At 40.6% G+C, this 12085-nt stretch overlaps 1 protein-coding gene across 5 annotated transcripts in view; it reads left to right on the top strand.

Moving 5' to 3' along the window:
* lef1 (lymphoid enhancer-binding factor 1) overlaps window positions 1–12085 on the top strand; it is a 43527-nt gene that overhangs the window by 20639 nt on the left and 10803 nt on the right. For all 5 annotated transcript variants that reach the window (XR_004577909.2, XR_004577908.2, XM_026933042.3 and 2 more), the window contains exons 4-8: window positions 3696–3819; window positions 6079–6169; window positions 8046–8165; window positions 10117–10279; window positions 10850–10957. Coding sequence is in view for 3 of the 5 variants with exons in the window: in XM_026933042.3 (XP_026788843.1) it covers window positions 3696–3819; window positions 6079–6169; window positions 8046–8165; window positions 10117–10279; window positions 10850–10957 (606 nt within the window). In the remaining 2 variants the exon portion in view is untranslated. The remainder of the gene's footprint in view (window positions 1–3695; window positions 3820–6078; window positions 6170–8045; window positions 8166–10116; window positions 10280–10849; window positions 10958–12085) is intronic.

Raw genomic sequence — 12085 nt, 5'->3', positions numbered from 1 at the left:
CCGCTGTGTAGGCAGTGCTGGGTGTGTTCTGCCTGTGGCCTTTCAACGTCCTTTGTTTAAGCAGCTAAATAGACAGAGATCTATAGCTAGATCATCAAATCATCCCAACATTCAATTATCAAAAAGAAAATCTATATGTAAAGTCTGTTGTTCTTTTTGTTATTGCTTGTCTGTCATATATGAAACTTTTGTAGTTGTATTGTTATAATTTAGACATTTATTCTCAATTGTTTATTTATTTATTTATTGCTGTTTCTTTTTATTATCTGTCTGCATTTCTGTCTTGTCTGTCTAAAGCACTGATCAGACTGAACTAAAATTCATCCTCAGAAGGGAACGGGTGCAGGATGTGAATAAAAATTCACTTCAAATAACAGTTTTGCTTCTCACAGAGTTCAATTCGTAATCCTCAGAAATTAATGAATAGAAAACAAAAGAGCTGGTTGTGGTTTCTTTGTTCTCTAAAATGTAAAATGGACAAACTGCTAATTATTTAATGTTAATGCCACAACTTTTGCATCATTATTTTCTTAACGTTGCGTGAGGCACATCTACAAATCCACAAATTAGTTATTTAGTGTTCTAGGTGTCTAATACCACTGAAATCACATGACACCAGGGTCATGATTTTTGCACAGTCCCACTGAAAACAGCGAAATAGTCCAGTGTTGTGCTGCTTAAGCTCCAGGTAGGTGGAATTTGGGAGAACTGAGTGCAGGTATGAAGCTAAGCTTTGCTGACTTTCACACAGTTTTATTAGGCTGAGAATCTGTCTTCAACATTTCATTTCCCTGACTGAGTGAACCGTTTCGCTCATGCTCTACTGTAGCCGTGAGCATCACAAGTCCTCATTGCATATAAATTACAGAAGTGGGAAGCGATTATCATAAAAGTCCTGCTTCCTCTTTTTTCCTGCATGTCGCCGAAGTGGGATAATTGAGTTGAGTACAAAATGTAGTGTGAGGGGAGAAATGTTTGGAGAATTACCACGAGAACAGTTTAAACATCACTGGTTAGGAGAATGTTGACTGGCCTATGCTACAGACACCTTGTAGCACTGTAGCAGGATTTTTACACCGCTCTGTCTCGCAGTCTCTCTTTCTCTCTCTCTCTCTCTCTCTCTTCCCGGCTCTCTACCTCCGAGTTTCTGTAGGACTTCGGCCAGCTCAAGTTCCGCACAATGAAATTTCTCTTAAAACCACATCTGAGGTTCTTGTGAAGCCAAGCTTGGTTATAAAACTCCAAATGGAATCGCTTCTTTCCAGTCCATGCTGCCTCTCCCCAAATATGAAAAGAAAGGCTTAAGCCTATTATTTTTCCTCACAATAAAGAATGCAATGGTGACAGGGACTCCCAGCATGGCTGCCCAATACCCTATACCTTCCCACCCAGTCTGTGTAAATCTAGCATCCACCAGATCTGGGGCCCGAGTTGCCATGACGCCGGCAACTTCAGTTCCTGTGGTCGCCACATCCTGGGCTGCATCGGTAAAAGTGTTTGCACAGTCCTCGATGAATGTGTCAAACCCTTCGCTTTATTAAAGACTGCGGCTTTGCAAATTAGACTGTGTGCTATGTAGAAGGACTATATTTTGCAAGATTTATTTGATTGAACCTACTGCCCAAGGGCTCTTATTTTAGAGAACGTAAATATTGTGACTTTCTAGTTCCGCAGGCTGTGCGTGTGTCACATTAGCCTAGCGGTTGAAGTGATGCACAGTGCCGGGAGTTTATTAAGAAGTTGAGTAAAATACACTTTGACAGCTGTGACTGGGCACGTACAAAGATCCAATATGCCGTCGAACGAAACGCAAGAGCTCTCCACTCTTCTGATTTGCTGCAAGTCAACAGCCTTATACTAGCTGGATAAAAAGCACCGTGTGTGTGTCTCACTGAGAGAACGGCTCATTTTCATGAGCATTTTGATGACAGCCCCCCTCTCAGCACTTCCCCATTCTCTTCTCTACTACTCGTCTTTCTTTTCTTTTTCACCCCACTGTGAGACAGGGATGGGGGGCTTAAAGAAAAATCCGCCTGCTTCTTATCTCCTTCCCACAGGAAAAGCCAATAGGAGCTGAAAGGCGTAAAATAAAGGAAGAAGCATGCATGCTATCGTTTAGGCCTCAAGTTCGGACCTGCCTCAGACTACTAGCCTCGGGTCGCATGTTCTTTGTAGAGGCTGGGTCGTGGTTAGGCTTCCTGTGCTAGGATAATGTCGGTTAAAGTTACTCCTCCACCTGGATTAGTCCTGACCTTTAACCTTAGTCATAAACTGGTTTACCATGACACATACACAACCACAGACTCTAGTTCTTATGGTTTACCATGTGTCAAGCACACTTTCTGTAAAATTAAAGTTTTATTTATACCATCAGTGTTTTGGATTATAATTGAACAAAGTAGAAATGTTAACTGGCTAACAATGATGGAATCCTACTGAGCTCAAATATTAAGCTCCTGCTGCTAATCGACGTCCTATTAGCCTTCGTTTTTCATTTCTTCTCTATTATTTTGCCCTGCTGGGACAAGGACATGGTGCTCCTTGGGGCAATGTGGTGCCAGCCACGAGAGACTCCCACACACAAACTCCCACACCCTGCGGCTTGAAGCCAGACCATCTCATGAAGCAATAATGGTACCTTCCACCTCCCTCTTGGCCTCTCTTGCCAATTAGCGGGTCGGGAATGTCAGGCTTTGCTCACAAATTAGGACAAACTACTCATTTGAACCCAGCCCTACCTTCAGGACCACATGGCCGTTTCGGGCTCGCCCGGCCTGCATGGGCCGGTCAGGAGCCTAATTTACTGGATGGGAACATCAGCCTCAGGACTTGGGAAATGAACACCGTATTGGTCTTCGTCAACCGTGTGAATGCTAGGGACTTATTTTTATTTTTTTCCTGTCATTCCTCCAAAGTTGACGATGAAATTTGGTCATAAGTGGTTCATTTGGGTTACATGAAATGGATAATCATTATGGTAACATATACATCCTGATGATGTTGGGGTTGCTGTGTGTATGTGTGGGTGTGTATGAGAGTGTGCTGTTTAGTGTCAAGACTTTGGTTTTGTGAGTCAGCCCACTGTGTGTGTGTGTGTGTGTGTGTGTGTGTGTGTGTGTGTGTGTGTGTGTTGAGGCCGCTGCTGACGTGATTAACCCTGCTTAGTTCCACCGCAGACGGCCGGAGCTCTGTAATGAACTCCCTTATTCACCGGCTAATGATTCCCTTTGATCTCCAGCCCCGAGACCTCTGCTCTGCCTCTGCCCTGTGGCGCTCCCTTCCTCCAACTCTCCCTCCTCCCTCCTCTTTTCCTCCCTCCCAAGTATTGCAGTGGAATATTTGGTGTGATTGAGAGAATGTTGGCATGTGAGATCACCAATTTTTATTCTTTTAACCAGGGCATACTGCAGATAAGAGCTAAGCAATGATCACCACAATTGAATGTAATTTTCTTTAAATGGGGAAAAAGTATTTGATTTGTTTCATTTCAATGAGTGAAGTTAAAGGTGATCTTTAACCCTCTGAAATGGGCCGCTTTTCCTGGAAATGCTATGGCATGGTGACATTTATTCCTTACAAAAAAAAAAAAAGAAAAGTGTGATGTGACAATCCAGTGTGATCATTGCTTTAATGTTATGATGTTTTGTAAAGTGTTGAATTCTAATGTGTCCCTTCCCTGTGTGTCTGTCCTGCAGTCAAATAAGGTTCCTGTGGTGCAGCCGTCCCACGCAGTTCACCCCCTCACACCTCTGATCACCTATAGCGATGAGCACTTTGCCCCCGGCCCTCACTCCGCGCACCACCCACAGGACTCCAAAGGTACACACACACCTCATTCGCACCTTAAAATAATAAGTTTGATTAAGACTCAACCTAGAACAGCAGTTGAGCAGCTGGAAGTTGAGCAGTTGAGTTCCACCTTGTCCTCCTCAGCAGTTTAGAGCAGCTGGAAGAACCAGGTCTGTGGGGGTGGCAGGGGGTCTGGCAGACAACTGCACACAAGCTCAACTCCATATGTGCTCTTTCCGGCAGACGCTTGTCTCTGCAGCAACTCAATATGAGGGAGGAAAAGATAGAAGGAAGGAGGTTGAGAGATAGGGAGGATGTGGTGATGCCGTAGTGGTCTAGTGAGCTATAAATATCCTCAGTGGAGTCCCACACCATCTGAAAACATGCGCGCACACGCTCTTTTTGCCTGATTCTCAGCATCAGTGAGCCATTCATTGTGCTTTTCCAATGGATACAATGGAAAAGTAAAATTATTACTGAGAATCCAGAACTGTCTGTACCCTGGTCAAGTACTACTGTTTGTTTCCCATCACGTAATGGTAACCGTGAACGTAGAAGGAGTTCTCTGGAGGTTACAGAGAACACAACGCTGGTGTTAGCATTAAGCATCAACAATGGAAAGGAATGGATTTATCTTTTACTCAGCATTAGTGAAAATCCTTAAAGAAGCCAAACAAACAGAACTTTACGAGTTTTCCATTTTACTTGACTAGGATGTTATCGGACACTATTAAAGATTGCCACATGGTCCAATAGAAAAGTGTTTAAAGCTAGCTAGGCTGGGCCAAATCCCAGACTGCACCCTGCTATACCAAATAGTAAGATGCTGCATGAAAAAGCAAATTGTAGCGTGCTATTTCATCATATCATTTAGTGCATTAGTATTGCACTAAATTATACAGTAGTCTTGGACACAGCTGTTGTGTTTTGTTTTGTTTTGTTTTGTTTTGTTTAATGAGTCAATGATTCGTGATGACCTCTGTCCTGAAGACTTTACCATGATGGAAAACATACTGCCTGTTACAAAGTGCTGACACTGGAGACTTTTTCCATAAATGTTAAATAAATGTCTCCTTATAGAAAATGTCACCATATAAACAGTTTTGCTTTGTTGAATGTATTAAACCTGTTATATATTATCAGACATGGATTATGTGGAGCATTTGCCGTACAAGTCTGTTTGACTGATCATAATTGAGAATACGAATCCAGCAACAGTCATTCAACACTCAGCTCGATAACTCTGCCCAGTCTGCTATAGTATATTAATAAAGCTTCCTTAAAGTAAGCCAGCACTCCAAAGATCCCAAACTGCACCCTGTCATTCTAAATAGCAAGCATGAAGTAATGCAACAAATTTCACATACTATTTAGTATAATATCATTTAGTTTGCGACACAACTTGTTTTTTTTTTTTGTTATTTACTTGTGATAATTCACCGACTGTAATTGATTAAGCAGTGCCCTGCACTACTACCTCCACCCTTATGTCCCAGTTTGGTACACTTTGTATCCTGGCAAGAAGTGGAACCAAATTCTGCACGGATACATAGTTACAGTTTGGGCCATTTAGCAGTGGAAATGATGACAAAATTGTATGATCATAGGTTTGTTACAATAGCATGCTGTACTACACTCAAACCAGGTGGAAGAGCTCTATTAGAGCTTAAGTTCTTTCTTTCCTTTTCCTGGTGTTGGAAGAAGCCAGACCTGTGCAGGATTTGAGTTTGGTGTTGATTTGAAGTCCTCTGTGTGTGGGGGGCATGTTTGTGTGTGATTGCATGGACACTCAATGACAGATTTCTTCACTCTGGGCTACGTGCATACTCTTGACCTTGGGGTATGTGTGGGGAGTAGTCCTGTGTGATGTGAATCAGATCAGTCAGAAGTATTGCATTTGAATTCTCCTCACATCCCTCCATCAATATTATACTGTGTCTAAAATTGCATGCTTGTGTCCTGTCCTGGATTAATTTTTAGATAACAGTGAAATAAACTGAAAAAAAGACAAGTGTAGTACTGTTAACAACTTCTGAACAAGTGACTATGGACACTTTTTGTACTAACCTGTCCCATCATGCACCACTTTACATAAAGGATGGCGCTTGTCTTTGGTGGTGCATCTGTCTACCAGTGTTTACTGAATTTATAAAAACATGACAGGGTGTGCTGTTTGTTATAGGAAAGTAATCAGTGACTGGGTGGTGTGTGTGTGTGTGTGTGTGTGTGCATCTGCTAAAATAAAATGGTAAATCAAATGATACCATGCACTTCTCTCTGTGTATACAGGAATGCCTAGGCATCATCCTGGTCCAGATATTCCTAACTTTTACTCACTCTCCCCTGGAGGAGTTGGACAGATCACCCCACCACTGGGCTGGTGAGTACACACACACACACACACACACACACACACACACACACACACACAGCTCATCAGGCAGCCTAAATCAGCAAATGGCATCAAGATGGTGCGTGTGTGTGTGTGTCTACTGCTGTTCCCATCTTGAGCTTTCTCCTGACTCAATCCTGGCTGTGCGCCTCCTTGGCTCGTTCAGGCGGTATGCAGCTGCTCCTCAGCTCGCCCTGGCTCCTGTGAGCTGAGCGTGAGAATCATACGAGACAGGAGGAGAAAAGAACTTGCCTGAGCAAGGGCCGAGCACTCTGCGTGTAAACACACTGAAACTGGATCAGACCACAGGCAGGCGCTGAGGTCACCTGTCCCCACTGCAGATCAAATGGGAAAGTAACTGGAGAGGATGTGGAAACCAAATGGACAGCATTTTAGATTAACTTCATTTGTGCGTACAGTTTTATTGGTGTTTGTGATCAATAACCAAAATACTGCCACAGAATGCAGGATACAGCAATCCAAGAATGACATTCTTGGTAAACAGCACAAAAGAATGACAAAAAGGGCTGAAGAATAAAGATTTAGTACTGCCTACCGAAGGTTCCTGTTGTATGTTATTTGCTCAATATTGGCATCAGCAGGAATTAATGGTACTTACGGTACTTGCTGATTGGTTGCACATGCTGTATACTGAGAGTGAGTCAAACAAGAAAAAAGTGTGTATGTGTGTGTGTATAAAAAATATATAGTACTGTGCAAAAGTCTTAGGCACCCTATTTTTTTTAGTACAAACTTTGTTATAGATTTTTATTTTATGACTTCTACATTATTGATTCAGTACAAAAACATTTTAGATTTCCAAACATTAGTTTTCCACCACAAAATTAAATGTTACAGAAAAATGTTTGTATGTCAGTAAAGAAAGCAGCATAATACATAAGAGACCATTTTTCAGATAAAAAAACATAATGAAGGCTGCTGGTTTTGCTGCAAAAATAAGAAGGAAGTGTGACAAAGTCTTCCAAAGAACTGTGGCTGGTTCTGTAAGATACTCAGTAAAACAGCTAATTTCCTTATAAAACTGCACAAATTGTACCTGAGACTACTGTTTTTTTTTTTTTAAGCAAAGGATTGTCACACCAAATATTGACTTTGTTTCATTTATTACTGTTTACTGCTCTTTATAGTATTTGTTTAATGTAGAAACATTGAGTTTCGTTATTTTTGAAGGCATCTTTGCTCTACAGCAGTTCTTTGCTTGCGCCTAAGACTTTTGCACAGTACTGTATATGTATACAGTATACATATATATTCATTTTGTTCAGTGCACTTAATGAGTGTCCAGATTCCTCTAGAAAATAAGTTGATTCAATTCTAATTTATGGTGCAGTTTCAAGCTTTTCATTTGACTCACACTCGTACAATGGTGAGGTGCCATATACACAAGCATAAGGATGCCGTTTTTAAAAGAACATTATAGAAAAACTTTTTCTTACCTGGATCTTACTGGGTCAATAAGTCTTCATGTTGGTATATGATTTATGGTGGTAAAACACCTTCACATGCATAGTGTTCTGTTTAATAAGGGAGCACCTGCAACAGTGAAGAACTTCAGATTTAGCTTCCTTCCAGTCTGCACTAAAGGCTACTCTAATCCTGGGACTTAGTCATCTCACAAAGTGGAAAATATCTTCCTGCTCCTGTTATCACTAGAGCTATCTGATGGTAAAATGTGATATAACGGTAGCACTAACATGCAACAAAGGATAATGGTGAAGAGATTTATGTTGAGCAAATTATGCTTGTTGATTCACTGCACTACTCATCTCTGCTGTGCCATGTTTTTGCTCTCTCTGTCTCACACACACATTCACTCTCCTTTGTGGTTTGGTTCTGTTTTCAGGTTCCCACATCACATGGTTCCAGGACCTCCTGGACCTCATGCCACGGGAATCCCCCACCCTGCCATCGTCAACCCACAAGTCAAACACGAGCCTCCACACGAGACAGACCTGATGCACATGTAAGTGGTCCCTCATCATCATCATCATCATCCTCCTCCTTCTCTTGAGTCTGATCCCTGAGTCAAGTAAATGAAAAACAGTATATCTTTAATGACTGAATTTGTAAAAGAGCCGTTTCATTTCAGTTGTTGAAAAATTAAGCCATGGAACAATTAGGAGAAACAGCCAACTGGACAAAAAATGATGATGCAAGCATTTCTTCCATGTTGGACTAAACAATAGTGTAAACACACCACATGCTGTGATGTCCTTGGCGCTGAATGGATGTAGTCGCTCTTACTGTCGTCACTATGACTGATCCAATTTAGTGGAAAATAAACTAAGACCAGAAGCCAAGATGGAAGGTGCATATAGATTGGGACTAGACATTAAATAAAAAAAAAAATAGATGGATTTGACAGCAGCAAGTAGTAAATATAATCAGCATTAGTTCATTGCTTAAAAACAGCACTAGACCAGATCTATTTAACTGGGTATTTAACTGTAATCCCTGCTGCTTCTGTATATTCACCGTTTGCTGCATCTTTTTGCTCCTTTTTGCTTTGATTGCCAGCCAGAGAAAGAAAGAGACACTCTGTATATCTGAAACAATGTTTTGGAGGTTTTTTTTTTCAGTACGGTGTCCGTCCTGAATTCACACTGTGTTATTTAGTACTTAATTCTATACATTCACATCTGCTGTATCTGAATCTCATGGAAAAGCAACAGTTAGTAGTTTTATTGCTGCTGCATTGCTGGCAGTTACACTCTCAGAAAAAAGGGTACCCTGGGGTGGTATCTTATCTATGGAACCCATAATATGTATATTTCACCTGGAAAATATAGAGTACCTTTAAAAATGAGTTACGGTACATAATTGGACCCTAATTACCTGCTTTCCCCATATGTATTTAAAATAATAATTTTCATTTAATTAAAATAAAAAACTCTAACATAAATCTTATTGATCTTATTTTGTGTTTAAATTTTAAAATCTTTTTAAAAGTTTAAATCTTTAAAATTGTGAAATATTAATTTAACAAAATTTTTAACAATTTTCCTTTATTTCAGGGTTCGATTTATTTTTGTACACATTAATTAATAGTATCATTGAGCTCTATGCACTCAATACAACAGCACTGTTTTGCTCGGAGTTTGTTAGCAAACCAGTATCTCGTGATACATATCATGTATCGTGTATCGTGTATCACGTATCGGGCTTGAAAAGGAACATAAGTTGAAAAATGATGTTAATTTAAAACAAATAAAATAGTGATAATGATAGAAAGGGTAATGCCCTGTTCTACCTGTTCCTGATTTACTTACTCTTATGTGTGTGTAGGGAAGTTCTGTGGTGAGCTTGTAGATTTTTTGTTTTTTTTTTTTGAGTTTTTTTGAGTGCTTCTATATGGCCTGAACTCGTACACAAATGCACACACATTTTTGACCCCTTTTTTATGTGTCTATCCTAGAGAGGGCTCAGCTGCTCCCATTAGCAGTAGATCAAGACCTGCTTGTAGAATCACAGCCTCTAATTAACCTCCATTGGCTGTGGATAAGCAGTAGTGAACAGATAAGACTCTGTGCTCCATTTGGCCCCAGGTAGCAGATCCAGGTCTGAGATAGACGAGTGCAAATGCTTTGGAAAGGGACGACTCTTTTCCTCCATTGGCAAGAGGAGCAAGGCACAGGGTTTGGTTGCCATTACTGGTGAAGTAATCTCTCCGCATGAAAGCACCCAACTGGACGTGATTAAAGGCATTCTGCTAGTGAGTCGTGCAGCTCTGCTTTGGATGACCAAAGCGATCGCTTGCTATTCTCACACTAGCTGCCGTCTCTGTGGCGGCGGTCCGGATGACGCCTCTGTTGCCCTTAAGATACCCCGTGTTTTTTTTTTTCTTTTTTTTCTATTGTTTCTTTATTGATTCCAAACTTTCTTTAAGTGCTTCTTTTTGTGATCGTTTCTTGCAGGAAGCCTCAGCACGAGCAGAGAAAGGAGCAGGAGCCCAAGAGGCCTCACATCAAGAAGCCACTCAACGCCTTCATGCTTTACATGAAAGAGATGCGTGCCAACGTGGTGGCTGAGTGCACACTGAAGGAGAGCGCTGCCATCAACCAGATTCTAGGCAGAAGGGTATGTATCGAAGTTAAAGTCCACCATATGTCCTTCATCAGTAGCACTCTGTCTCATTTCGTTTAACAGATATTTGGATATAAGAGCTGTCACTTTGTGAGATTTAGTGGTTTTTTGTGCGGGGGTTGGCACAGTCTGGCCGAGCAGTGCTAAGGTTTGCCAGGACGTGTTCCTCTTTTCGGAAAAAGAGGAACCACTGAGCATGTTTAATGCCTTAACCAAAGCCTGAGCAGTTTGAGGCAGCCAGCCACAGCAAAGCACCATTCTGCGGTTGTGTGGGGTAATTGCCCGCTGACATAGTTTGAAGTAAAGCGCCGCTAAATTGGAACCAGTGTTTTGATATGAAATCAAAGTTTTTTTCCGCCCCCTTTTTCCCTCGCTGTGCAAGTTAATCTCTTCATCGTGTTTCCCCCTTGCCTTCCCCCCCACCCCCCTGCAAAATACAAATCATTTGGCAAAGGATTTTGTAGCAAAACACTAGCATGCGTCTCTTTGCTGGGAACTTGAAAGTGCACAAGTAATGGACTGACTCTGATGTTCTTTCTCTAATCTTCTCTTTGCACCCAACAGTGGCATGCTTTATCTCGGGAAGAGCAAGCAAAGTATTATGAATTAGCCCGCAAGGAACGGCAGCTCCACATGCAGTTATACCCAGGCTGGTCTGCTAGAGACAATTACGTAAGTATCCATACATGCTGGGAAATGTGACGTGTGTTTGTGTTTTGAGCTTCTGTCAGTGTATGTGTGTTACCACTCAGAGACGGCTATAGACATTCGTTACTAGGCCAGTCTAGGTTTTGTAGGCCCTTGAAAAGGCAATGTTTATTTGGTTGAGCTTGATTCTTTTACAGTAATTTTGATTTTGGTCTAATCATTTATAATCACAATAGTCATATGTTTGTTAAAAACATGCCTCTCGTTATTAAGAGCTCTGCAGGGACAAATATTCTGTGCATACAATAAATTCATTTGCATTTTGCTGGAACTGTTTATTTGAGGATTTATATCATATTAATCTTAATTCAATTTTATTGTTGAGATACTAATACAGTATAACTAAATACTTTGTCACTGATCTCACAGGTATGACATGCAGTAGAAAGTACAGATGGTACAGCATATGCAGTCCCAAAGTGCTGAATAGTACAAACGGTGCATAGAGCAGGAATGAATAGTGTAGTATTGAGAGCACTAGATAATATTTACTATGATTAATACATTTTCCCTTAACAGCATATCCTGTAGTGTAGTTTTATTCTTCTTATACCAAAAGCAGCCTGCCACTGAGAATGTTTCATGAATTGAAGAACAGCTTATTGGGCTAGTTATCCCAATTATTTCTAGTTACATTAATTGTTGTGGAACATCTGTCAGACAAATTATAAGTTCCTGTTATCACTTACATAATAGCAGTTATAAACAGTCTTTCTTTCCTCAGTTTTTTTTTTCAAGAAATGCAGCTTGTCTTGTTACTGAGAAAACACAAACTGCCAACTATTCTGTCCCCAAAAATTTCCTGTGGTAGGAAACCTACAGGCTGTCACAAAGTGCTGATGTTGGAGAATCTGTGGATATTAAATAAATCCTTACAGAAAAATTCAACACGTCAATGACATTAGTTTTTTTTTGTTGTTGTTGTTAAATTTATTTGTGAATTGGATGTTACTATAGAAGCAATATAGAATAGAATGAGAATATAAACCTATGATTTGAATTATAGTTGGCAATACTGTCAGAGATGCTATAGGAAATTAATCAACACCTTCAGACCAGTTCTTAGTTTTAAGAATTCAACAGTGTTGAGGT

This window comes from Pangasianodon hypophthalmus, chromosome 3, assembly GCF_027358585.1.
Source record: "Pangasianodon hypophthalmus isolate fPanHyp1 chromosome 3, fPanHyp1.pri, whole genome shotgun sequence".
Lineage (NCBI taxonomy): Eukaryota > Metazoa > Chordata > Actinopteri > Siluriformes > Pangasiidae > Pangasianodon > Pangasianodon hypophthalmus.
The sequence above is the reverse complement of the archived record's forward strand: the minus strand, read 5'-3'. Positions and strand labels throughout refer to the sequence as shown.